This window comes from Mustelus asterias, chromosome 18 (genome assembly GCF_964213995.1).
Source record: "Mustelus asterias chromosome 18, sMusAst1.hap1.1, whole genome shotgun sequence".
In the NCBI taxonomy this organism is placed as follows: domain Eukaryota; kingdom Metazoa; phylum Chordata; class Chondrichthyes; order Carcharhiniformes; family Triakidae; genus Mustelus; species Mustelus asterias.
The window spans coordinates 69,603,984-69,628,247 of NC_135818.1; the positions used below are offsets into that span (position 1 = coordinate 69,603,984).

Sequence of the window (24,264 nt, forward strand, 5' to 3'; positions counted from 1 at the left end):
GAGAATGTGCAGATTGCACATAGACAGTGACCCAAGCCAGGAGTTGAACCCAGGTTCCTGATGCTGTGAGGCAGCAGTGCTAACTACTGTGCCACCGTGCCGCCCTATGTTTCTGTTTAAATTCTAAAGCTTGGAATGGTAATTCTTAATATTGTTGCTTCACTGGTGGATAAAGAATGAATCAGTTCATGCATATCTATTTGTACCTTCAATTGGGATGAATGCAAATTCATAAGTAAATGAAATTAAATTTTAAATACCCGTGGATAGCACCCACAATATTTTAGTTTAGCACCCAACAGCTCTGTCAATGTTATTTAATGTGGTTAAAATGTTGGTATGATTTGTACATTTCATCATTTTTTAAATTAATGATGTATAATTGTAAATTTTATTGGATTTAATTGAAATTGCATGTGTGAATTCCTTTTGTAACCTTATTGCTTTTTTTCCTTTAGGCTCAGAGATAGAGCTGTCAGAATACAGAGATTCCAGCCTTTTGCCAGACAGTATAATGCGCTGTGGTACATCTCCACAATTGCAGGAGAGTGTTGCTCAAAAGAAAAGAATGTACACAAATAAGCAGCAGTCACTTGACATCGGAAATGCAGATTCTGTTCTATACTCTTTAGATGAGCATCGCAGAAAGTCGTGTCAGGATAGATGTGAATCTGCAAGACACCCAAGCTTTCCTTCCTGCTATCCTCAGATGGAAAGCATGTATAGAAGACCAGAGCTGGATTTGTCTGTCAGTGCAGAAATTGGAGAACTTCAGGAAAGGTCCTCATCTGCGGAAAACTCTCAAGAAGGGAAGCGTCCGGTAATACCAGAAGTCAGACTCAGTTGCACAGAAACATTTGAGACTAAACTTGAATCTCCTGAGAAACATCTTTCCTTCCATAAAGGAGAAAGCAATCTGATTGACTTATCTTCTGACTCATCATCTGCCCATGAGAAGCAGTCAATTCTGTCAAGTTCTGATAGTGATTCACTGGTTTTTGTGCCTCTCCCTCCTCTCAGAATCGTAGAGAGTGATGAGGAATGCGAAATGCAGAATACCCCTAACAACAAGCCAAATGGGAAAGCTAACTCAATTACTCACAATACTGCATCACTTAGCTTGAATGTCACACCAGTTGTAAAAGTCAATGTTGAGGATTGCTCAAAATGTCTGGATTTTGGTAATACATCTTTGCTAGATACTGAGAACATTTTGTCAATAGCTCTCGCAGATGGAAAAGACTTTGAAAATCTCACGCCACAGAAAAATTCCAAGTGTTCTGGTTGTGAGAGCCCACTAACTCTTAAACAGAAACGGGAAAACCTCAAGAAGTCATCTGCTGTCCTGGACATATCGCAGGATGACACCGATGAGTTTCATAGAGATGACATTAAATTGGAAAGCCCATTACCAAGCCCCATGGTTAAAACGGTATATCTCAAACTTCCTACGGAAATTGAACAGAATGAAAAGTCAAACACAGAGCTGTCTACAGATAAGGATACTGACCAAAAAGATGAAAGTGGTGAAGAAACAGAATTCAAAATCCAGATTGTTCCACGGCAGAAGAAGCAAAGGAAGATTGCTGTTAGTGCTATTCAGAGGGAATACCTTGACATCTCCTTCAATATTTTGGACAGAATTGGAGATCAGAGAGACACTGGTAAGGATTTGAAATGAGTTCATCTTTGTGTCACAACCAAGTTTGTTTCAGCATGTGGTGATTCCATGTGTTTTCTAGTTAGGCGAAGTAACTTTGATAAGGCACAACAGTTGAAGGGTGGCATGGTGGCACAGTGGTTAGCACTGCTGCCTCACAGCACCAGGGACCCGGGTTTGATTCTTGGCTTGGGTCACTGTCTGTGCGGCGTCTGCATGTTCTCCCCGTGTCTGCGTGGGTTTCCTCCAGGTGCTCCAGTTTCCTCCTGCAGTCTGAAAGACATGCTGGTTAGGTGCATTGGCCATGCTAAATTCTCCCTCTGTGCACCCAAACAGATGCCGGAGTATGGCGACTAGCGGATTTTCACAGTAACTTCATTGCAGTGTTGATATAAGTCTACCTGTGACATTAACAAATAAACTTTAATCTGAAAGTTGACCGATTCCAAGTTGTTTGCATTTTAAAACCAGTAAATAATTTTCACTTGCGTAAATGTACCTAACTGAAACAAAACAGAACGAGTTGGGCTTTTTTAAAAAGATATTTGATGTGTGGGTTAATAGGTGCAGAAATGGCATGCATTATATTGGTCTTGCATTGAAATGGCACCTTTATATTTCTTATACTTATGATATTCTGAGCTTTCATCATTATGATATTGAATTGATTACATGCTTGTTTTGAAGTAACTATTTGAAAACAGCACTAGTTATCAATAACTAAGGATTTTGTTATTAACAATTTAGAAAATCAGACATTGCATTCTGATCTATTGATGATCATTTCAAAATATATTATTTTAGATAATTTGTACAGTTTGGGATTGACAGTGTAATGTAGTTTTAATATTATGCCTTTAAATATGCAGATCAGATGGAAGGGAAAAATATTACTTTATATCGTTTTAAAAAAAATAAAATCCCTCTTCCTTTCTAAAGTAAAGTACATTTATTAGTCATAAGTAAGGCTTACATTAACACTGTAATGAGGTTACTGTGAAATTCCCCTAGTTGCCATACTGTGGCGCCTGTTCAGGTCAATGCACCTAACCAGCACGTCTTTCGGACTGTGGGAGGAAACCGGAGCACCTGGAGGAAACTCACACAGACATGGGGAGAACGTGCAAACTCCACACAGACAGTGACCCAAGCCGGGAATTGAACCCGGGTCCCTAGCACTGTGAGGCTAACCACAGTGTCACCCTCTGCACTCTGTCAACTGCACCACTTGTCTTGTTCCAAGTTGAGATGAAGGGAAGTGGATAGCCTAGGAATATCACAGTTGCAGAAAATAATTAACAGTCTGATGTGCCATCGTTGGGCTATGAGGTGGGGGGGGGGGGGGGGGGGGGGGGTTGTTAGTTCTTAATAAGGGGAAATCTGCCCACAACCCACCATGAATGCACCTACTTCCAGCTTAACCAAATAATTTGTAAAACAGGTCGTTCACCTACTCTTGAGAAGCGGGTCAGCTTTTAATAATATTTAAGCAAAACTGCAGGCTGAGTTTCCCAGGGCTCAGGAAATCTGGAATCTAAATTGAGCTCAGAACTTCTGCCTCCAGGAGGTAAGTGCTATACCAGCATTGTTTGTGGGTTAGGAGGAGCAAGATTGCTTCACCTAGTTCTCACAAGCTAAGCTGCCAGGATACAAATTCTCCCCATCCTTATCTGATGCCGATCTTTCCATCATCTGGTGATCATCCCCCAATGATCTCCCCACTCCCACCCCTGTGATCTCTCCCTCCCTCCCCTATAGTTATTGGCTAGGGCCATTCACCATGCCTGAAAGCCTGATAACCAACCAGAATTCAATGTGCCCAGCTGCTGGGTGAGAAATGGAGACCAAAAGAGTCCGACCATTTAAATAAGGAGGTCCTGTGTTTCCAGGTTCCCCACTGCTAAAGGTCTCCCCACTCCCTCCCCAGCTTCCCCTTAAATTTATTTTTTATTCTTTTATGGATGTGGATGTCGCTGGCAAGATGAACATTTTTTGTCCATCCCTAATTGCCCTTGAGAAGGTTGTGGTGAGCCACCTTCTTGAACTGCTACAGTTCACCTGGTTCAGGTACACCCATAGTGCTGCTGAGAAGGGATTCCAGAGTTCCAGGATTTTGATCCCGCAACAGTTCAGGAACAATATAGTTCCAAATCAGGAATGTGTGTGGATTGAAGGGGAACTTGCAGATGGTGATGTTCCCATGCGTCTGCTGCCCTTGTCCTCCTGGATAGTAGAGGTCACAGGTTTGGAAGGTGCTGTCGAATTTGTCTTGGTGAGTTGCTGTAGTGCATCTTGAAGATGGTACACACTGCTGCCACTGTGCATCAGTGGTGGAAGGAGCGAATGTTTAAATTGGCAGATGGGATGTCGAACAAACAGGCTGCTTTTCCTTGAATGCTGTCAAGCTTCTTGAATGGTATTGGAGCTGCACTCATTGAGGCAATTGGAGAGCATTCCATCACACTGTGGACTTGTGCCTTGTGGTTGGTGAACAGGTTTTGGGAGTCAGGAGGTGAGTTATTCCTGTACAGAATTCTGACCCACTGTTGCAGTCGCAGTATTCATATGGCTCGTCAAGTTCAGTTTCTGGTCAATGGTCACATGCAGCATGTTCATAGGGAGGGATTGTATAAGATTGTAGCTAGTTTTAAGAGCTCAAAACTTATTCACTTGAGGAAAATGTGTATGAGGCAATATTTTGAGTAATAGAAAAGAATCTACAAAAAAAAACTATGACACTGAAAATAGTTTGTAAAGTAATTGTTTTACATATTTTTGCACCATTGTTCTTCTGGTGTGTGCAAAGATATAATATAGTTTTACTGTTGTGTTTTTTAGCTATGTGCATTAGACAAAAGATTTATTTGGCTAGCTGCTTTCAAAACAGCTTTTAACGCCAAACTTGTGTATTAAGTCCACTAGTTTTGTTTTACTGATGTGGTTAGAGTGGGATGAGGTTTCCAAGATAGTCATTTTAACAAATAAAACTAATGGCCACCACCCCATCTCCTCTCCTCCTCTATTTAGTACAGAAAATGCAATAGGGTGTTTCAACATTTCTATGATATTCTATTTATTCTCACATAGGATATCAAGCTATTGCTATGAAATCAGGTTTCGAAAATTCACAACATTTGAATAAAATAAAGATCGAGGTTTTGTCTTTTATAAAAATTAAGAGGGAAAATCCCAAGTTCAAAAATGTTACCTAAAAATCTCAAATAAAATCACACAATTTCTACAAAATCGCCACAGGAATACTTAGACCCTTGCATGGACTATGCAATCAAACAATGACAGCTGAAAGCTTCCCAACTATGGAATGGAAGCTAAACAAATTTAAAAAAATAATAAATTAGTAGTAATTTCCACATATTTAACAACCAGTTTTTGTAGAAATACAATATTCTATTTTTTTTCCTCTTGGTGCCTTATTTATGTCATAATCCTGCATCTCGTTGGTATTTAGCTGAGAGGATAAGCAGATGACCTGCTTCTAGAAATCAAATGCTGATCTGTAACTTTTCTTGGAAGGAAGCAGGAGTAACAATTTAACTTTCCCCTCTATAAGGAAGGAACTCAAGTCTCTGTGCACTCTCCTGTAGGACAACCCAGAGCGAGAACTTGTCAGTGCAAATCTATCCCTGCCATTCTGACAGCACATTGGTGTACAATGTGCCACCATACAGTTGCTAGTAATTTAACTTAAATAACGCACAGTTTTACTATGGTGGCTAAATTAATTTGGACCATCTGTCTATCAGTTGTTGTATCATACAGTCCACAATTCTCACCCGTTAGTGCACGCAAAGCAAAAAGAGCAATTAGCTGCGGTATAGTGTAATGAGCTGATCGCTTTCAGAATTTTCAGTTTACCCAAAGGTGATTCTGTACTTTGTGCAAAAGGGTGGGTTAGCAAGGAACACAGATTAGAGATTGAGCATTGCGCTCCCAGCTCTCTGACCAGTGCTCCCTGAGAGTACTGCTCCCTGCTAGCAGTGCCGGCTCGTAAAATAACTCATCCTTCTAGTAAGAGTACACAGAGCGACATTTCCTGTAGTGACAGATACCCACTGCAAACTGGTTCAGCGTTGTGTACAAGTGTGTGTTTGTGTGTCTGTCTCTTGGGGGAGGTTGCAATTCAATTGCAAGGAGTGTGCACACGGATCGGCAATTAACAGTATTGACTCCTGTGCGTTTTCCGCAAATCTGTGCGAAGTAAATATTCAGCTTGCTAAATGACACCAGCTTCTGTTGTCACAGCATTAGCACCAAAAGTGAAAAGCAGACAAAATGCAAATTAAAAACCATAAGCGATGAAAATCTGAAACAAAAACAGAAAATACTAAAAATGTGCAACAGGTCATCCAGTATCTGAAAGAGAAAGGGCAATGTTTCAGCTGGGATTCTTATTTAATATTTCTCCACAAACTTCAGTTCCAGAGATGACAAAACTAGTAAAATGTTTTAAATGGAGTAAAGGTTTTAATTTGATTGGTGGATTTTTTAAAGTGCATCAGCAGACTGCTGACTTTTGTTTTGCTTCCGACAGCTAACGCTGAGGGAGAACTTCACACATTTTTGTTCTTCAGTATGAACTCAAGCTGCTTGCATTGAGTTTGCACAGCGTGTCGAGTCTAATGTGAGTGTCCCCATAGTTATGCTCCTGCGATTGAAAGAAGTCAGAAGTAAAATTGGACAGAATTCTTGCCCCTAATCATATTCATAGAATCTCTAAAGTACAGACGGAGGTCATTCAGCCTATTGAGTCTGCACAGACACTCCGATTGAGCATCTTACCCAGACCCTAATCCTGTAACCCCACATATTTACCCTGCTAATCCCCCCAACATTTTGGGACACATAGGGGCAATTTAGCACGGCCAATCAACCTACCTTTGGACCTTGGGAGGAAACCGGAGCACCCAGAGGAGACCCACACAGACACGGGGAGAACATGCAAATGCCACATAGACAGTCATCCAAGAGCAGAATTGAACCCAGGATGCTAGCGCTGTGAGGCAGCAATGCTAAGCATTGTGCCTTCATGCTGTTCCCTCTGTGTCGCTATGATCTAGTAACTACTGCTGGAAAATATGCATGTGTGAGCAGGATTGTGTAGCAGGGGATTGGACTTTGCAGTAATGCCTCCTGCGGGCAGACAACCTGCTGTCAGTTACTACCATAGCTCATGCATCACAAATTGTTAGTTTGGGAGAGGCACTGGATAATATTTGGCAAAACAGAGCAGCATCCACAATCGAACATGCTGGTGCCTTTCAGATTAGAGGGAGAAAAGATAGTCGGGGTGAGAGGATTTTCTGTCTATTTTCCTCATTCATTTTGCAGGAGTTTTATTTTAAACATAGTAAATTTAATGCTCATACAAGCAGATTATTGGAACTGTTCTCCATAAACTCCAAACACTAATTTGCTAATTGCTTATCAAACTGAATCAGGACAATGCCACTTTACTCACTAAGCAATGAAGTGTTTGACTGCTTTCTAAGTGCTTTAAGCTATTCCAAATAATCATTCAATTGAAAACTTAAGTCAGCTTTTATTTTAAAATAATGCCTTTGTATTGACCCCCTTTTAAGTGTATATGAAAATTTGTGAAAACATATTACGTATTTGGAAGGCATATCAGTTTAATCTTTTTTAATCTTTTTGAATAGAGTTTGAGTATTTTATTTTAAATGCTAACAGCATGGAGAATTCTCAAGAAACTGTAATCAAATCCCATAGTAAAATCATTAGAATTTTATTAGTTAAGTTTAAAATATCAACCTTCAATGCTAAAATTTAGTGCAGTTTCTCATGGTAGTTTGAAGTTGTGAAGCTTAGAAAAAATGAGTTATATTCCTGGTACAAAATTGTTTTGCAGATCAGTCTGTTAAAGGTCTTTCAGCTCTGGATATGCCAAGAGAATCTGCCTCTGCTCCAACACTAGAAGCAGCTGTGCCAGAGACCAGTAGCCATTCTTCCATATCAAGTAAACTAATTAAAATACTGTGTACAAAATGCTTGTCTAATCAGTTCCACACTTCTAATAGTTTTTTTTATATTAATACAGCAGCTCGGTGTACATAAACACAAGGCCATGACAAACAAAATAAAATCCTTGTTTCTGGTCACTGTGTGGATCATCATCAAAGCTGTGGGTCAACATTTTGGGTGGGATTTTCTGGTCCCAATGCCGATGGGTATCGTTGCGGGCGGGTAGGAAGGTTTGGAGAACCATTGCTCTCCAAATGTTCCTGTACCACCTGCAATAATTCCCACCAGTGTTGGGCTGGAAAATCCCACACTTTGGCCGGAACTTTAATGGCATTCTCCGTTGGCCTCGGGCGGGCGTGTTGGTAAAACTCCACCCTTTGTCTCCTTAATTAGGTTCTATCTGGTATGGTTCCACCTCAAGCTGAATTGTGTAATCATAGTAACTACAGTCAGGCCATTTTGATTCTAATATGAGAACATTATATAAGAAATAGGAGCTGGAGTAGGCCGTTCCATTATTCAAACCTGCTCTGCCACTCAATAATATCATGGCTGATCCAATCCTGGTTTCAATTCTGCTTTGCTGCCTACCCTGCTCTAGCCCTTGACTCCTTTAAGATCAAAAATCTGTCAAACATGGCCTTACATCTTTTCAGTGACTCATTGCCTACTGCTCTTTGGACTAGGGATTTCTAAAAATTAACAACCCTCTGAGCGAAGAAATTCCTCCTTACCTCTGTCTTAAATGGGAGACCCTTTATTCTAACACATGCCCCTTAGTTCCAGATTCCCCAAGAAGGGGAAACATCCTCCCAGCATGTACCCTGACAAGCCCCTTCGGATTCTTATGTTTCAATAAAATCACCTCTCATTCTTCTGAACTTTGAGGAGCATAGGCTCACCCTGCTCAACCTTTACTCTTAAAACAACCATTTCCTTTCTCTCAAATCAACTTTGTAAAACTTCTCCAGACCGCCTCCTTTGCAAATATACCTTAAATCAGAAGACCAGAAACTGTGCACAAGGTCTTGTCTTACCAAAGCCCTGTAGGATTGTAACAAAGTTTCCCTACTTTTTTACTGCAACAGTGCTTATGCCCTGACCCTTGACTCCAATGAAAATATTGAGGAAAGGTTCTACTCTGACCTTGATGAAGCTTGGCAACACTACCCAAGGTCATGACTCAAGAACGCAACATTCCATCAGCTGAAGATTGACGCCCAATGACAAATCTGGAAGATAAAGGATGTGTAGTAGAGGAAGAGAAAGATTTAACAATATGCTGATTATCATGACATGCAAAGATTTTTTTAAGCCATTAGGTCTTTATATAAAGGCCAAGGTCAAATGGAAAAAATCCCCTTCATTCACGGGGTGGTATTTGTTTTAAGGGTAACAGTGCCTTCTGTCAATGCTGGAAAGTACATTTTGAACAACTCCTCAACCATGAATCCATTGTGGCAGCTGATACTCTCCAGGCTATCCCGAGTACCCAGTGGCAGAATCCATTGGTGAACTGCCATCAATGGGAGAGCTGCAAAAAGCAATCAAACAGATGGAAAACAACAAAACCTGCTACGCTGATGGTATTCCAACTGAGGTCCTTCGAGCTAGTGGACTTTTGCCAACCTCAAGTCTCCAGGCATTATTCCTATCAATTTGAGAGGAAGAATAACTCCCCTCACCACCCCTGCACCCCCCCAAACTCCCACGCCCTCGTCACACACACCACCCTTGGCCCCTTAAATCAGGAATGCGACAATTGTAACTGTCATTAAGAAGGGAGATAAATTGTTGCTGTGGAAACTATCAAGGCATTTCCCCATTGTACATGTCAGGAAAAATCCTGACGTGTTCTCATGATTTGCCTACTCTCTGTGGCAGAAGAAATCCTCCTAGAGACACGGTGTGGTTTTAGACTTTCTAGAGGAACCTCCAGCATAGTCTTCATTGCCACTCAAATGTCAAGAAAAACACCAAGAACTCTTCATTGCCACCATCAACCTGACCAAAGTAGTCAACTCTGTAAATCATGAGGCTCTGAGGATTGTGCTCCAAAGATTTGGCCTATCTTGTCTGCACCAGCTTTCCAAACAAGCATTATAGGTTAGTGCCATTCCGCTGCCTTTTTCCTGTACCCCTGCATCACAATCTTGCAATTGCTTCATGGTGGTATGATTACATCTGTTTTGAGTGGGGAATCTAAAACAAGTGCCTTCATAATGGGCCTGATTTTACCATTGCATCGCGCCCGAAAACGTGGTAAAGTCGGGTGTGAGGCGATCCGTGCCCGCGTCCACGCAGATTGCCACTTTACTGAAACCCGGGAATGGCGGCGATCTGCTTCATGCCCAAAATGGGCGCAACGGCGATTTAAATACATTTGCATGCATTTAAATTGAATTAATGAACTGCCCGCCCAACTTTATCAGCATTTCCCCCTTTACCACCGCGTTTGCCAATCCGGAACCGTGCCGTAATGGACCTGCTAAATAAAAGTCTGAATCGGGCGCTCCAGCTGCGTTCAGAGCTTCCAACGGCTCTCTGACTCAGATCAGTGGTGGGTGGGGGGGGGAGGAGGGAGGCGGGTCAGATCATTCTCTGGTTGGGGGGGGAGGGGAGTGAGGCCAGATCGTTGTCTGGTTGAGGGGGAGGAGGAGGAGGAGGAGGAGGCAGGTCAGATGTAACTCTGGTGGGAAGGGAGGGGGGTGGAGGGCCGATCGTTGTTTGTTGGTGGGGGGGGGGGGGGGAGGGCTGATCGTTGTCTGGGGAGTGAGGAGGAGGCGGGTCAGATGTTCCTCAGGGGGGAGGGTGAGTGAGGCCAGACCATTCTCTTCGGGGGAGGGAGGGGGTGAGTGAGACCAGATCGTTGTCGGGAGGGGGTGAGTGAGGCCAGAACACTGTCTGGTGTTGGGTGTGGGGGGGGGGGGGGTGGGGGTGGGGGGGGGGGGGGGGTCCCGATCGCTCACTGGTAGGGGGAGGAGGCAAATGGACCTCTGGTGGGGGGCAGATGGATATCTGGTGGGGGCGTGGGGGGGGGGCAGGGGGGTCTGCTGCCACTCTGGGCGATCGGTGGGGGGGGAGGGGACAGGGGTGGTAATCGGTCTGGGTAGTGGGGGGGAGTGGGTGGATAAGGGGGACAGTGATGTGTGTGGATAGGGGGAGGGTGGATAAGGGGGAGAGTGATGTGTTTGATGGGGGGTGGATAAGGGGGGCAGTGATGTGTGTGGTGTCAGTATCAAATACCGTCTAGATGAAATACTCTTTAACCTCAGTCACCTCCATGCCAAAACTAAACTGACCACCACAGACATACAAGATCTACAGTTTGTGGCTGACTGCAATGTCATTGCCTACGCTTCACCAGATTTTCCAGCCACTCCCAATCTTTTCAATTCTGCTACAAGAAACTCAGCCTCTCCTTGAATGTGGCCAAACAAAACTCATATATCAATCCAGACCTGGCCAGCCAAATATTCCACCTTGCATGTATGTTGAAGGAAAAACTCTGGAATATTTTGAGTACTTCCCATACCTAGGTAGCTACCACTCACAAAAGGTCACCATTGATAAGGAGATCGAACACTGGACTAGCTGCTCTAGCTAAGCCTGCTACAAGCTACAGCAGTGAGTGTTTGACACCAAAGACCGCCACAAGTCAACATAGTTCTGGAGCAGTTGTTATGACCACACTCTTGTACTGCAGTGAAACGTGTACTGTTGATCAGCAACACAAAAGTGCTAGAGATATTCCATGGCAATGCTTATGTAGCACCCTCCAGAATCAATGGGGGGGACTACTGAACAAATCCTAGTGTCTTTGTTTGAGGGTAGCTCTATATGCATTTAGGCAAAACTCCTACATAAGCAAGTTAGATGGACTGGACACTGTGATTAGATATCTGAAAACTGTCTCCCCGGCAGATCCTATACTCTCAACTATCAAACAGCCAATGATCCAGGGCAGGACAAAGATAACACTTCAAAGAAGTTATTATTGAAGCATAACAGCACTGACATTTATGACTGGGAGGAGCATGCTATCATTCATTTGGTATGGTGCCAACTTGTCCATCAAACTGCAACATGCTTTGAGTCCCAATGTTTTATTAATGAGGCAGAGTGGTGGCTGAGAGAGAAAGAAGAGGAATAATGCTGCACTCTGGATCCCACTACGTAATGGGATGTCAAACCAAAGAGATGCAGGCTGAGAATCGGCCTGTTCAGTCACATGAAAATCCATGGCAGAAACTTCAAACCCTGAGTAGACATCATCACCAAAACATTCAACATAGTTTTCAGTCAGGCTTGTATGGAGGATCTGTTGAAACTTTGGGGACAACTTGAACCCAATTGGCTGGCTAGAAACCCATTAAATCGAGTAGAATGACAATTTCACACCTTGCCAAATCTTACACTCCAATGGCTTCAGTTGGGAGTAAAATCAGGAAGTGGTGGCTGGGTGTAAAATCTGCATTATATCTGAACTCCTTGTAACCCAAAAGATTAGGTTAGGTTAGAAGTGTTCCCTTTAATTCTATATATGCATGTGTACGTCTGCAATTATGTTGGCAATAGCAGGGATATTAAGGCCTGATCATCAATTGATGAGTACTTGATATATATTTGATGCTCTGATTTGCTACGTGTGGCTTCAGTTTCGAAACCCAATCATATCTGCCAGACTTAAGGAATGAATATCAGCATAACTTTTACATTGATTTTCTGCTGAATTACTATCTTTTATTTCAGTATTGTACAACATCGCCAAATTGTGACTGTTTATGGATCAATGGATTTGGATGGCAGTAATGAGTTTGAAGTCATGCTTTGTTTCAGTTTTTTCCCATATTAGTGATGGCCTTTCATCTATTTTGATCTATTAGTTATAAAAGTCCTGATGTGGTGAAATCCTTTGGCATATGTGGTCAGTAGTTTCTTACAGCTGCTTCCACTCTTCTGCCATCACTTCACCAACATAACAGAAATCCAGTTTCCACGTCTGGAGAGATTATGTGTGGTGGAGGGGGAGCAACTCTAAGGGAATTCCTGGCCATACATGTCTTCTCATTATTGGCAAATTATATATCAAATACTAAATTTGATATGGTGCTTAATCAAATTTAAGTATACATTTTAGAGAAGTGCAGTCAAAATGAAATCTGTGCATTTTAATCATCCCATTACAGCTGGATCTGTTTGATGGCAGCATGCTCTTCCCTGAACCCAGTAACTCCAGGCCTCTCTGTAAACTGATAACAGAACAGCATATGCACTGTTTACTTCACACCAGCTCCACCTGTTTCAGTATTTGTTTTTATGCCATGTTTAGTCCAATATAGACAAATGCAAAGGGAATCTCTGGGGACCATACCATTGAACCTGTTAATGAAGGGACAACTGGAACACCAGTCCAATGTACCTCACAACTTCAGTAACTGGGACACTGGTTAATATGTTCAACATTATGATATGCACATAGTCAAACTTTGATCTCACAAACACGTGAAGATTGCTAACTCATGCTAGTGTTCATCACGTCATTTCTGAGCCCTCCTGCTGTGTGTCTTCATGATAACCTGGAAAAAACATCCGCTATGATAGAAGGTTTCTCGTAATATAATTTGTTGTGAATGGTTTGATTATATCATTCAGCAGGATGTTAGCTGCAATGCGGAAGAATGCTTTTACCAAAGCTGGTTCACTTTGAACAACAAACAGGATATTGTAGGAATTAAAAATAATTCCATTAAAGCAGCTACATTTGCTTTCAAAAATCAAACTCCAAATCTATGTTAGCTTATTTTTCTAAAAAACAAACTCCTTGACATTTGCTGATTTTGCTTTTCACCTTTCCTCGGAAACATTCATGCCCCCAGAAGTCTTCTCCCAATTTTACAAATTAATTTGTAATTCAAGTCCAAAATCACAGTTGTTAAAAGTTGTTTCCATTCCTCCAGTTGAACTTGCCAAAATTTTAAATGCTTGAAAATCTATTTGAAACTAAACAATCAATATTCTCCTAATAGTGACATTGCCAATCATGAGTCCAAAGATGTGTGGGTTAGATAGATTGGCCATGCTAACTTCTCCCTTAGTGCCAGGGGACTAACCAGGGTAAATGCATGGGGTTATGGGGATAGGGCCTGGGTGGGATTGTAGTTGGCGCAGACTCGATGACCAGATGTCATGACACTTCATGGGGTCCAGAGTTGATGTTGAGGGCACCTTGGGAAACTCTCTCCTAACTGCATACCACTGTGCCTCTGCCTCTGCTGGCTCTATTCTGCTGGTTGGACAAGAAATACCCGGGGATGGCGATGGTGATTGTCTGTAAATTATGATTCAGTGAGTATGACAATGTCAGGCTGTTGCCCGACAAGTGTGTGAAACAGCCCTTCTAAATTTTGGCACAAGCTTGTCCTATGCCCTGAGTTTAAGTGGCCCAGTTGAGTTTGATTTTCCTTCTTTAGGGGCTGGAATTTCATCTTAGAGACAGGTAGTGCGAGGGACCAGTGGGATTAAGTGTGGGCATGGGTTGGAATGAGTTGGCATAGATCAGGATGAGGGGCATGTGTGAGAGCTTGAGGGCCTAATATTCAACAGTATAACTGGGATGAAGTCCCATAGAAGTTTACCGGTTTGGCTTGCCGACCTTGGGTTAAAGTGGCTTGAATGGTGCAACTTACATTCCAGGGGCTTTGGGTGCGTGCTATAGATGCCGAGCGGTGAGCCAGGATATAGTTTGGAAGTTCATACTGGGGCTGCTGAGTGCCGAGGTGAACTGATTGAAAGGTCAATTTTTGTTCTATGGGACTTCATCCCACTTCTGCTCTTAAATATTAAGCCCTCTCGCTCTCACCTCCACCCAGTCCCACCTATGCTAACCCATGTTACTCCATTCACACCCAAGGCCCCTTATAGCCCCTTTGTCAACATAGTGCAAACTCATGCCAAACTATGCCCAATCACGTCCCTTTGCCCTTACATTTTCCATGCAAACTCACTGGATATCCACCATGAAAAGACATCAGGAGTCAAGCTGTGATGAAATTAAATAAAGTTGTAAGTAACCATTACAGAATTCACTATTTGAAAAAGCTCTCAACAATTAAAGACCATTCAATACATTTATATCTCCCCAAGTACTTAATCCTTTCAAAAAACAAACATTTATATTCACAACACCACACTAAAGACAACTAATACTTTAATAACCTCTTGGAACTGTGCCCCCCACTGCGATAAAGAGAGGTTGCGGAAGCAATCACGCAGTAATATGTTTTACATACCTTACCACTTTTGATGAGCATTTATACTTCCACCATAAATTCATGGGACACACACTGCAGGTTAAGTCCATTCCTGGAATAAAAGATGGGGTCTGCTGGAAATGGAGGCAGATGTTTTTAGAGTCATCCGCCATTTTAAAGGTCTCCATTGTCGCCTCATCTCAGTGAAAATCTGTGTCACGAAATTGTGGATAAGGGAACACCTCGGGGATCAGGTCTGCGTTGGAATCTGGACCCTGAAGAAAATTTTAACTTTTCACTTTAAATGAGAATGCCCATTGAGTTCACCAATAACATCTATCTAAGGAGTGGGAAGGGCATAACACCTCACACTTATGTTGGATGTTCTATGAAATAGAATCATGAGATGTTTGCTCTGAAGATAATCATTATATTAACCAATGCATGGATGCATTTTTTTTCAATTACAGGATGTGGGCATCGCTGGGAAGGCCAGCATTTATTGCCCCTCCCTAATTGCCTTTGTGAAGGTGGTGGTGAGCTGCCTTCTTGAGTACAAACTGGGTGGCTTGCGAAGCCATCTCAGAGGGCAGTCACTTTCCAGTACAAAGAAATAGGAATGAATATGGGACTAGAGTCAATAACATAGCCATTCTGTTCCTTGCACGTTGTTGAAGTAAGTTTCCTTTCAAATAAGGACTTCATGAATAGATGCAAAAACAACAAATGCTGTCAAAAATGTTATGGAAATAATATTTTGGGAAAGTTGCTGCAGACAAAAAGTTATTTTTAATAAAATGTTTTGAGGAATAACAAACAGACATTTTTCAGTCAATTAGCTCTTTAACCTAATGGCATTTTATTTCCAAACACATTTAATTTTAAGTGCATTTTGCCATTAGCTGTCATGTTAGTTTTTCTGCAATGTTTTGCCAAGTATAAGTTTGGTTTAGTTGGTATAACAGTTGTCTCTGAGTCAGAGGGTTTGGTGGTTCAAGCTCCACTCCACCTTTTAAGTACTTATCAGTACAGTATTGAGGAAGTGCAACACTGTTGGATTTGCAGCATTTTAGAAAAGATTAGACTACTTGTCTCTCTGTTTAACTCAATGTAAAAGATCCATGGCACCATTTGCAGAGCAGAAATTCTCCCAGTGTCCTAACAGACATTCCCCCCACAACCTAACATAATTCTAAACAGGTTGACTGATCATTTGCTGCATGTGGGATCTTGCTACATGTAAATTAACAACTGCAGTTGCCAACATAACAACAACAAAGTCGTTATGAAGTTCTTTGGAACATCCTGAGATCATGATACGGTGCTACATCAATAATATTTCTTTCTTTCTAAATATATAGTCTTTGTATATTTTTTTGTCCAAAAAGAAATACTCAGACCAAAGATGTGTGGGTTAGGTTGATTGGCCATGCTAAATTGCCCCTTAGTGTCAGGGCGATTAGCAGGATAAATACGTGAGGTTATAGTGATAGGGTTGGGATTCTCTGGCCATCCTCGCCCCAAAACCACAGAATCCCACCCGAGGTCAATGGACCTTTGTGTGGACCTCCCCCCGCCCGCTACAATTCCCGTGGCAGGTGAGATGGGAGAATTCCCCCAGGGCCTGGGTGGGATTATTGTCGGTGCAAGCTGGAAGGGCCGAATGCCCTCCTTCTGCACTGTCGGGATTCTACAATTCTATGAGAAGCAGACTATTTGGCCTAGCTGGCCTCTGCCCGTGGTGTTTATGCTTCACTCGAGCCTCTTCATACCCTATTTCTTGTAACCCAGTTTGGTTTATAGTTTTGGTGAAGGTGTGTTTTTTACTTTTTAACTTTCTCCATTTTTGATGTGGTTTCTTCGGCAAAAGGGTGTTTGGTGTGGAAAATAGGGAAATTCACACTGGTGCCACGGGGGTGATTTACTGAGATAAAGGTTAGTACAGAATTCTAATAAAATATATTAGATACAAAGATTATGAAAAAAAAAAGTCATCCTCGGGTAATTATTTTATATTCTGTGCTTACCTATAGGGTCTGTTTGAATTGGATCAGATGTATGCTATGTCAGTACAAGGATGAAATGTTAGCTTCCCCCTCCCCCGCCATCCCCCCCAAGTGAAATGTGGATGTGCATCATGTTTTACGAATGATTGAGGTTATAACTTTTGTTTGTGTTATAAGATGAAGTACAGAATAGAGGTGTACGTTTTAGTGCCCAGTTTCTATTGCTCAAGGCTGTACATTGTTCAGATAATGCAGAGGATTCAAACTGTGCTTAGAAATAGAAAATTGAAAAGAAATTGACTATGGATCCTTCTATTCCATGCTGCTGTGCTTTCTTAATGTTGCAGTTGTTCAGACAATTTTTAAATTAAAATTGGTCTACAAAGTCCATGTAAAATGCATGCAGAAAACTTGTGTGCCTAATGTTGTTAATTAGCACTGATTAAAATATGTAATCAGTTCCATAAGTAAGGGAAATAACATTTGAGCTGTTTCTCTGCGAAGCCTCATGCCATGTCAAAGCAAGTGGCTCCCAGCACATGAAGCTTTGCACAGCTGGCAGCAACAATGAAACGAACGAACAGACTTATGGAGACCAGCAGCTGGGGAGATCTAGTTGTTCATTGTTCCTTCCTGCCTACTGGTCTTATCAGAAGTGGCAGCTTTGTTTAGATGTTGCCATTTGTTACACCGAACTCTACCACCTTGCCCGCCACGGAATCGGAGTGGGTGAGGGTCTGACAATGGAAATCTCCGTTGACCTCGGGTGGGAATTTCTGGTCTTGCCCAAGCGAAGTCATAAAATCCTGCCCCAAAATGGGTCAGATTGCCTCAATCTGTGCCACGTTTCTGTGTTTCCTTGGGACCCTGGGCACCACTACCATGGCACCAAGTGTGGATATTACACCCAAATTCAAGAACTGTCCCTTGACCTAGATGCTGTTTACTGTGATTTAGTGTAGTTAATACATTTTAATTTGCTGGTGAAGGAAAGAACAAGAATACTTTTAACCTGCTAACTTGGAAATAAATTCAGGAGAAACTGGTAACCTGAATTCTTGGAGGCTGTTTTGGCATGTTATGCGTGGCTACTATCGACACATGCATATGTAATTTATAAAAAGAAACAAACCATTGTAGAGAATAAGCACACACTCATAATGCAGCTGTTTGTCACAGACATCTCCCACCAAAAGAGCCTCTTATACAGAATTCTTACACATTTCAAAAATGTTATTTTCTTGTCCATTCAAAAGAAATGGGTGGCACAGTGGTTAGCACTGCTGCCTCACAGTGCCAGGAACCCGGGTTCGATTCCCGGCTTGGTTCGCTGTCTGTGTGGAGTCTGCACATTCTCCCTGTGTCTGCGTGGGTTTCCTCCAGGTGTTCCAGTCTCCTCCCACAGTCCGAAAAACGTGCTGGTTAGGCACATTGACCATGCTAAAATTCTTCCTCAGTGTACCCGGGCAAGCGCCGGAGTGTGGCGACTTGGGTACTTTCACAGTACCTTCATCCCAGTGTTAATGTAAGCCTACTTCTAGTAGGCTTACATTAACGCTAGAAGGCTTAGTTGACGCTAATAAATAAACTTAAGAAGAAATACAAGCCAAAAAATAATGTTGCATGCATCAACAGAGATTAGACAGCTAAATAGCTATGTAAAGATTTTGTCACTCATGTCTGACGCAAAACTTTAAAGAGTACCATCTCCCAATGAAGATGCATGTTTTGTAGCAGCAGAGCCAATTTTGTGATTCTTCACCAATACGTTTTACAACAGCAAACAGCAATGCTTTTTTGTATATCATTTTTAAACCCCATGTAATCCCATTGTTCGGCACTGAGTTAAATTCTGGCAGGAAGCCATCCCATGTTCCCCACTTACACAAAACTGATAAAAAGAATGATGCTAGGAAGCCATCTGACTCGGACTAATTTGAATGTGTTCTGTGTCTAAAATAGCCCTTTACACCTTTGCTTATTCAATTAAAAAGGATCAAAGTCTGTGAAAACTGACTGAAATAGATCTTTTTTGGACAGATTTTTTAAAGTATATCAATATCTTGCGTTTATACACATTGCAACATTTGTAAATGCCTGTTATCTTCACAGGTGCTACAAAATCTAGTTTGCTGTCAGCACAGAGCATAGTTAGCATGTTTGTTCCTGCACCAGAGGAATTTACAGATGACCAGCCAACCCTAATGTCTGACAGGTAAGGATATTCATTTACTAACCATGACTTTTTTGCAACACTTTTAAAGATTATATACTGAAATATTCCTCAATGGAAATTCAATCAGTTTTTCTACTGAAAATGCAGACAGTACAACACTCCGCAATGTAAATATCCATTGTCATACCTTATTTGTCGTGGAAGAAAATTGATAGTCTTCATCATATTTGGGTTATACAGCTAAAATTGCACTGACGAGTGTGTGTGCTGGTTTTCTTGTGGGTTACACATCTGAATGATTATAAATGTGGGCAGAGGTAGGGGAAGTGTACTTTAAAGAAGTTTGCATTTTTGCAGATGTTGTTTCGTGTAGACTGCATTCTAAAGCAATTGTCACTTCAAACTTCAATGTAGAAGCAGCAATAGGATGATGCAATGCAGGTTTTCTACAAAACAATAGGCACTATATACTTGTGAACCTTGTACTGTTAATTTTAACTGTTTCGCCTAAATTCTCTGAATAAGCACTGATGGGAAGGAAATTTACCCACTTCCAGTGAGATTTTCTGATATTCACTGAGAAACAAGACAAGTTCTCCTCCGTCAAAGTGTAGTTGGAAAATTACCTTCAGTGACACGGTGGCACAGTGGCTAGCACTGTTGCCTCACAGCTCCAGGGACCCAGATTCGATTCCTGACTTGGGTATCTGCCTGTGTGGAGTCTGCATGTTCTCCCTGTGTCTGCGTGGGTTTCCTCCGGGTGCTCCGGTTTCCTCCTACAGCCTGAAAGATGTGCTGGTTAGGTGTATTGGCCATGCTAAATTCTCCCTCAGTGTACCCAAACAGGTGCCGGAGTATGGCGACTTGGGGCTTTTACAGTAACTTCATTGCAGTGTTAATGCAAGCCAACTTGTGACTAATAAATACATAAACTTAAAGTTTGTAATTTTTCAAGTTGTTTTATGTGGATTCACACCGTTTACAATACCCTAATGACAGGGAACCAAATCAAAATAATTGAAGTAGCCACTGAACCTTGTACAAGCGGCAGTGAATATAAATAGAAGAGATACGTATTTAACATATTACAACTCCATCCAGATAGGCTCCACGGAAGTAATTGCACAAAACCTAGGGTGGAATTTTCCCTTTTTGAGGCTGAGTGTCGCAGTGGGTAGGAAAAGTGGCGTTGAAGCCGCCAGCACCAGCACTCTCCACTGTATTGCTAGCAACTCGGGAAAACAAAATCCAATGGTGGAGTTTCCATGACATCATGCAGAGCCCACTCCACCAGCAACTTAGATTTTGTTTTAAAAGATTAGGGCACCATTTTTAAAGGCTGCCCCTGTACATGAAAGTAAAAATAAAGCTTCTCCCCCATCCCCCCATGCAACATTCCCTCCGCACTCTCCATGGGCATTGCCCTCACATCAATGTGAAAGGGTAATGTAATGGGAGGATTATTAGCTGTAGAGGCCTGATAATTAGAATTAAGTTTATTCTAATGTTGGGAATCCCATTATGTCACTGGCAGGGAATGGAACAATTGCAGTGGCATGTCCTGCCAATGTATAACACCATTTGGGTCTCTTGTGAGATTTTGCGCTCCCGTCACCATTCACGCCCGATGTGAACAGGAGCGCAAAATCCCCCTCCCAGTGTGGAGCAGAGTGAATCAACTGTATTTATGTGACAACCCAGAAGTTTTCATGGTAGTTTTTTTTCCTGGCATCTGGACCACATTGAAACTGGATTTGATGGGAGGATTAACATCTGGGCCTATAGGACCCATATCAAAGAGCCCCACCCAGATGTGGAGCCCCTGATAAAAATCACATAACACAAAAAAATTACATATAATGACTGTATCAAAACATTGTAGCATTTATAAATACTGTCAGAAGCAGCTGAGGCTAAGTTTGCAGATTAGTTGCATGTAAGGCTTGATACTTGCCATTGTGGATGGTGTGGTTAAGTTCCAAAAGTCCTCCATCCCCAGAGCCCTGTAAAGCCAGCTTTTGGCAGTTCTACAACTTGCTATGTGGGATTTGAATTCATAGCTTGTGGACTGCTGATTCACACCTAGGCTTAATGTTGAAGAACATGCTAACAGTTTCATTCTTTGGTACAGATGCCTTGACTGTGGGGCTGTTCTTGAAGAATATGATGAAGAAACATTAGGATTGGCTATTGTTGTACTTTCAACATTCACTCATTTGAGCCCAGACCTCGCTGCTCCCTTGTTGCTTGATATTCTACAGTCAGTTGGAAGGTAACCGGTGTAATGGTCTTTGATATCTGCCTTGTTTAAAATGCATTATAAGTATTGATGGAACTTTAAAGATTGGTTGCCTGGGGAGCATTTTTAGCAAAACAGCACTGTCAGTACTTTTTTGATATTTCATCTGAATGCATGTTTTGAAGTGAAAATAACTGTTCAACTCATGTTTTATGGATAGATAAATAACATTACTGACATTTTTTCATTTCAGACTGGCATCCAGTACACTCTTCTCTGGTCAAGCAGAAAGGTATTTACTTGCCTTCGTTCTTACAATAATGTATGCAAAAATAATTCAGTTATGTTTTCGCTGTTGGTTGCAAAGTATTTCTATCTTAAAGCTATCCCTTTTACTAAATTGGTTTTGCTCCTTAGCTGTTTATTCTATGCCTTTTTTCAGTCTTCAATTCCCATGGGTGAGGGACATTCCAGAGTCATTGGTCTTCATTGATCATTAGTTTTCACGAATGCTGCTGTTTCAACCAGCAGTAACAAAAATGGCAGTGATTTAGCTGACTGGCTATCTTCTACCACCAAGCCAGGAGGTCAATCCTGGTTCAATGAAGAGTGTAGGACGGCATGCCAGGCGCAACACCAGGCATACTTAAAAATGTGGTGTCAACCTGGTGAAGCCATAACACCTGCATGCCAAACAGCATAAGCAGCAAGTAATAGATGCCAACGGATCAGATCTAAGCTCTGCAATCCTGCCACATCCAGCCGTGAATGATGATGGTCAATTAAGCATCTCACTGGAGGCGGGGTACATCCGAATGGCAGACAGCACTGTGTCACCAACCTTGAGCTGCCTTCTTGGGTCTTCAGGGATTCTTCTGAGCACTCTTTGATTACTAGGGCTACGCCCAAGCACACTTCACTTAAAGTCTGTTAAATACAGCCCTTTTCCCTAATTGGAACCTGTTTCTCTTGGCCACTAAATGAGCTATTAAGGGCCATTTTCTGCCTAGCCTCGATTTTAAGGCTGACTAGCACCCGATGACTGAGGGTGGGAAACTGAAAATGTTTTGGGGGGGGGGCTCAATCCCAAGGCCCCTTCAGACTGGGGGTACCCTCCCCTTGGACCTGTTGGCTCCTGTTCATCCCTCCCAACCTACCAGGATTGCCTCCTTCCTGGCTCACTGAAATCGCCCCCTTCCTGGTCCCTTCAGGGCCCTCCCCGGGACCCCTGATTCATTTGAAGTGCGGTCCTGGTCCTTAGTCTCAGGCATAGCACTGCAGTACCACCTCTGGCCACTGCAGCACTGTGCCTGGTAGGCTGATTGGCCAACAACTCTCCAAGGCGGGACTTCTGTCCAAGTGCAGAAAAGATTGCGCTCTTGCCATCCTAAAAATTCAGGCCATGGAGTTCCTGAAAAGACAGGTAAGGATTTGAGTGAAAATAGAAAATGCTGGCAAATCTCAGCATATGTGGAGAGAGAATAAAGCGTCAGAGCTGAAGACAACAGAATATAGGATGATAATCATACTGTTAGGATTGGGGGGGAGGGGGGTGGGATTGACAAAGATGTCATTGACAAAAGGACAAGGGAAATGTAACTGGTGGTGGTTGTGGCTAAGAAAGGTGCTCATAGTGGCCACCCTGACAATTCAGGCCATGGAGTTTCAGGAAAGACAGGTACAGATTTGAATGGTCATATATTCAAGGACTTTAGAGAGTATTGGAGGCTGGAGATGGGGCAGTAGCTTACAACAAAGCTCGTGTCAAGAGTTGGCTTTTCTGAGGAGAAGGGAACCTGATAACAGATTTAAAGAGATGAAAAGCAACTGAAGAAAGAGAACCCTGAATAAAATCACCAAACAATGAGGACCAGCGGGGAAATTGATTGCTCAGTAGGTTAGTGGGAATAGAGGCAAAGAAGCAGGGTGTGGGCCTTTTGTTAAGATGAGCATGGAGAGAGCATGATGGGAGACAGGAAAGAAACAAGAGAAATATACAACTCAGATAGTCATGCAGTTAAGGATAGAACTGGAACCTACAACTTTATACACTTGCAACCTTTTATTTACAGAGATGCAAATTACATATCTTGCACCTCCAATTGAACCACCTCAGTTTTAGCCTGCTGTTATAAATATAAGCTTGAGTGAGACCCCAGTTAATACCAATTGCACAAAGTTAAACTCCTAATTAATATGCATTTAACACTTTGTACCTATTCTCGGTCTGCTGAGACCTTTGCACCACTTATTCTGCTGACCCAGTTGTGAATAGCTAATTTATTACAGATGCTGGATTAAACCTAGGAAATGCATTAGCTATATGATTCATTGTAGGCGTGCGATGTTCTCTTGTGGAGAAATTAAGGTCTTTGATTTCATGTAACATGCTTTCTGTGTCAGAAATTGTGCCAGTGTGCCGAAATCTGGCACTATTATCCAATTTATTTCTAAACGATAGTAAGAAGTCTCACAACACCAGGTTAAAGTCCAACAGGTTTATTTGGTAGCACAAGCTTTTGGAGTGTTGCTCCTTCTTCAGGTGAGTGAAGAGTTGTGTTCACAAACAATGCATGCATAGACACAGACTCAATTTACAAGATAATGGTTGGAATGCGAGTCATTATCTTGTAAATTGAGTCTCCACATCATTTCTAAACGATAACAATGCGTGGTGTGTATTTGAATAAAGTTTAACTAATTGTTAAAAAAATTCTGCCCTTTTCACTTTTTCAAGCATGATGATTCCTGGCAATGCTGCTGGAGTGGCAAAGCAGTTTTTACGCTGTATTTTTCACCAGCTTGCTCCCAATGGCATACTTCCGCAGCTATTCCAAAGCAACATTAAAGGTATGGTACTTTACAACATTAACTTGATACACTAGCGTTTTGACACTGAATGCCAACACCTCAAATGTTTCCTAAAGTAA

General features: G+C 42.1%; 1 protein-coding gene across 1 annotated transcript in view; it reads left to right on the forward strand.

The window, feature by feature from the left end:
* unc79 (unc-79 homolog, NALCN channel complex subunit) overlaps positions 1-24,264 on the forward strand; it is a 152,604-nt gene that overhangs the window by 97,354 nt on the left and 30,986 nt on the right. Inside the window, exons 30-36 of the mRNA XM_078233206.1 lie at positions 459-1,664; positions 7,548-7,655; positions 12,993-13,109; positions 19,032-19,134; positions 21,227-21,367; positions 21,588-21,626; positions 24,072-24,184. Of these exons, the coding sequence (XP_078089332.1) occupies positions 459-1,664; positions 7,548-7,655; positions 12,993-13,109; positions 19,032-19,134; positions 21,227-21,367; positions 21,588-21,626; positions 24,072-24,184 (1,827 nt within the window). The remainder of the gene's footprint in view (positions 1-458; positions 1,665-7,547; positions 7,656-12,992; positions 13,110-19,031; positions 19,135-21,226; positions 21,368-21,587; positions 21,627-24,071; positions 24,185-24,264) is intronic.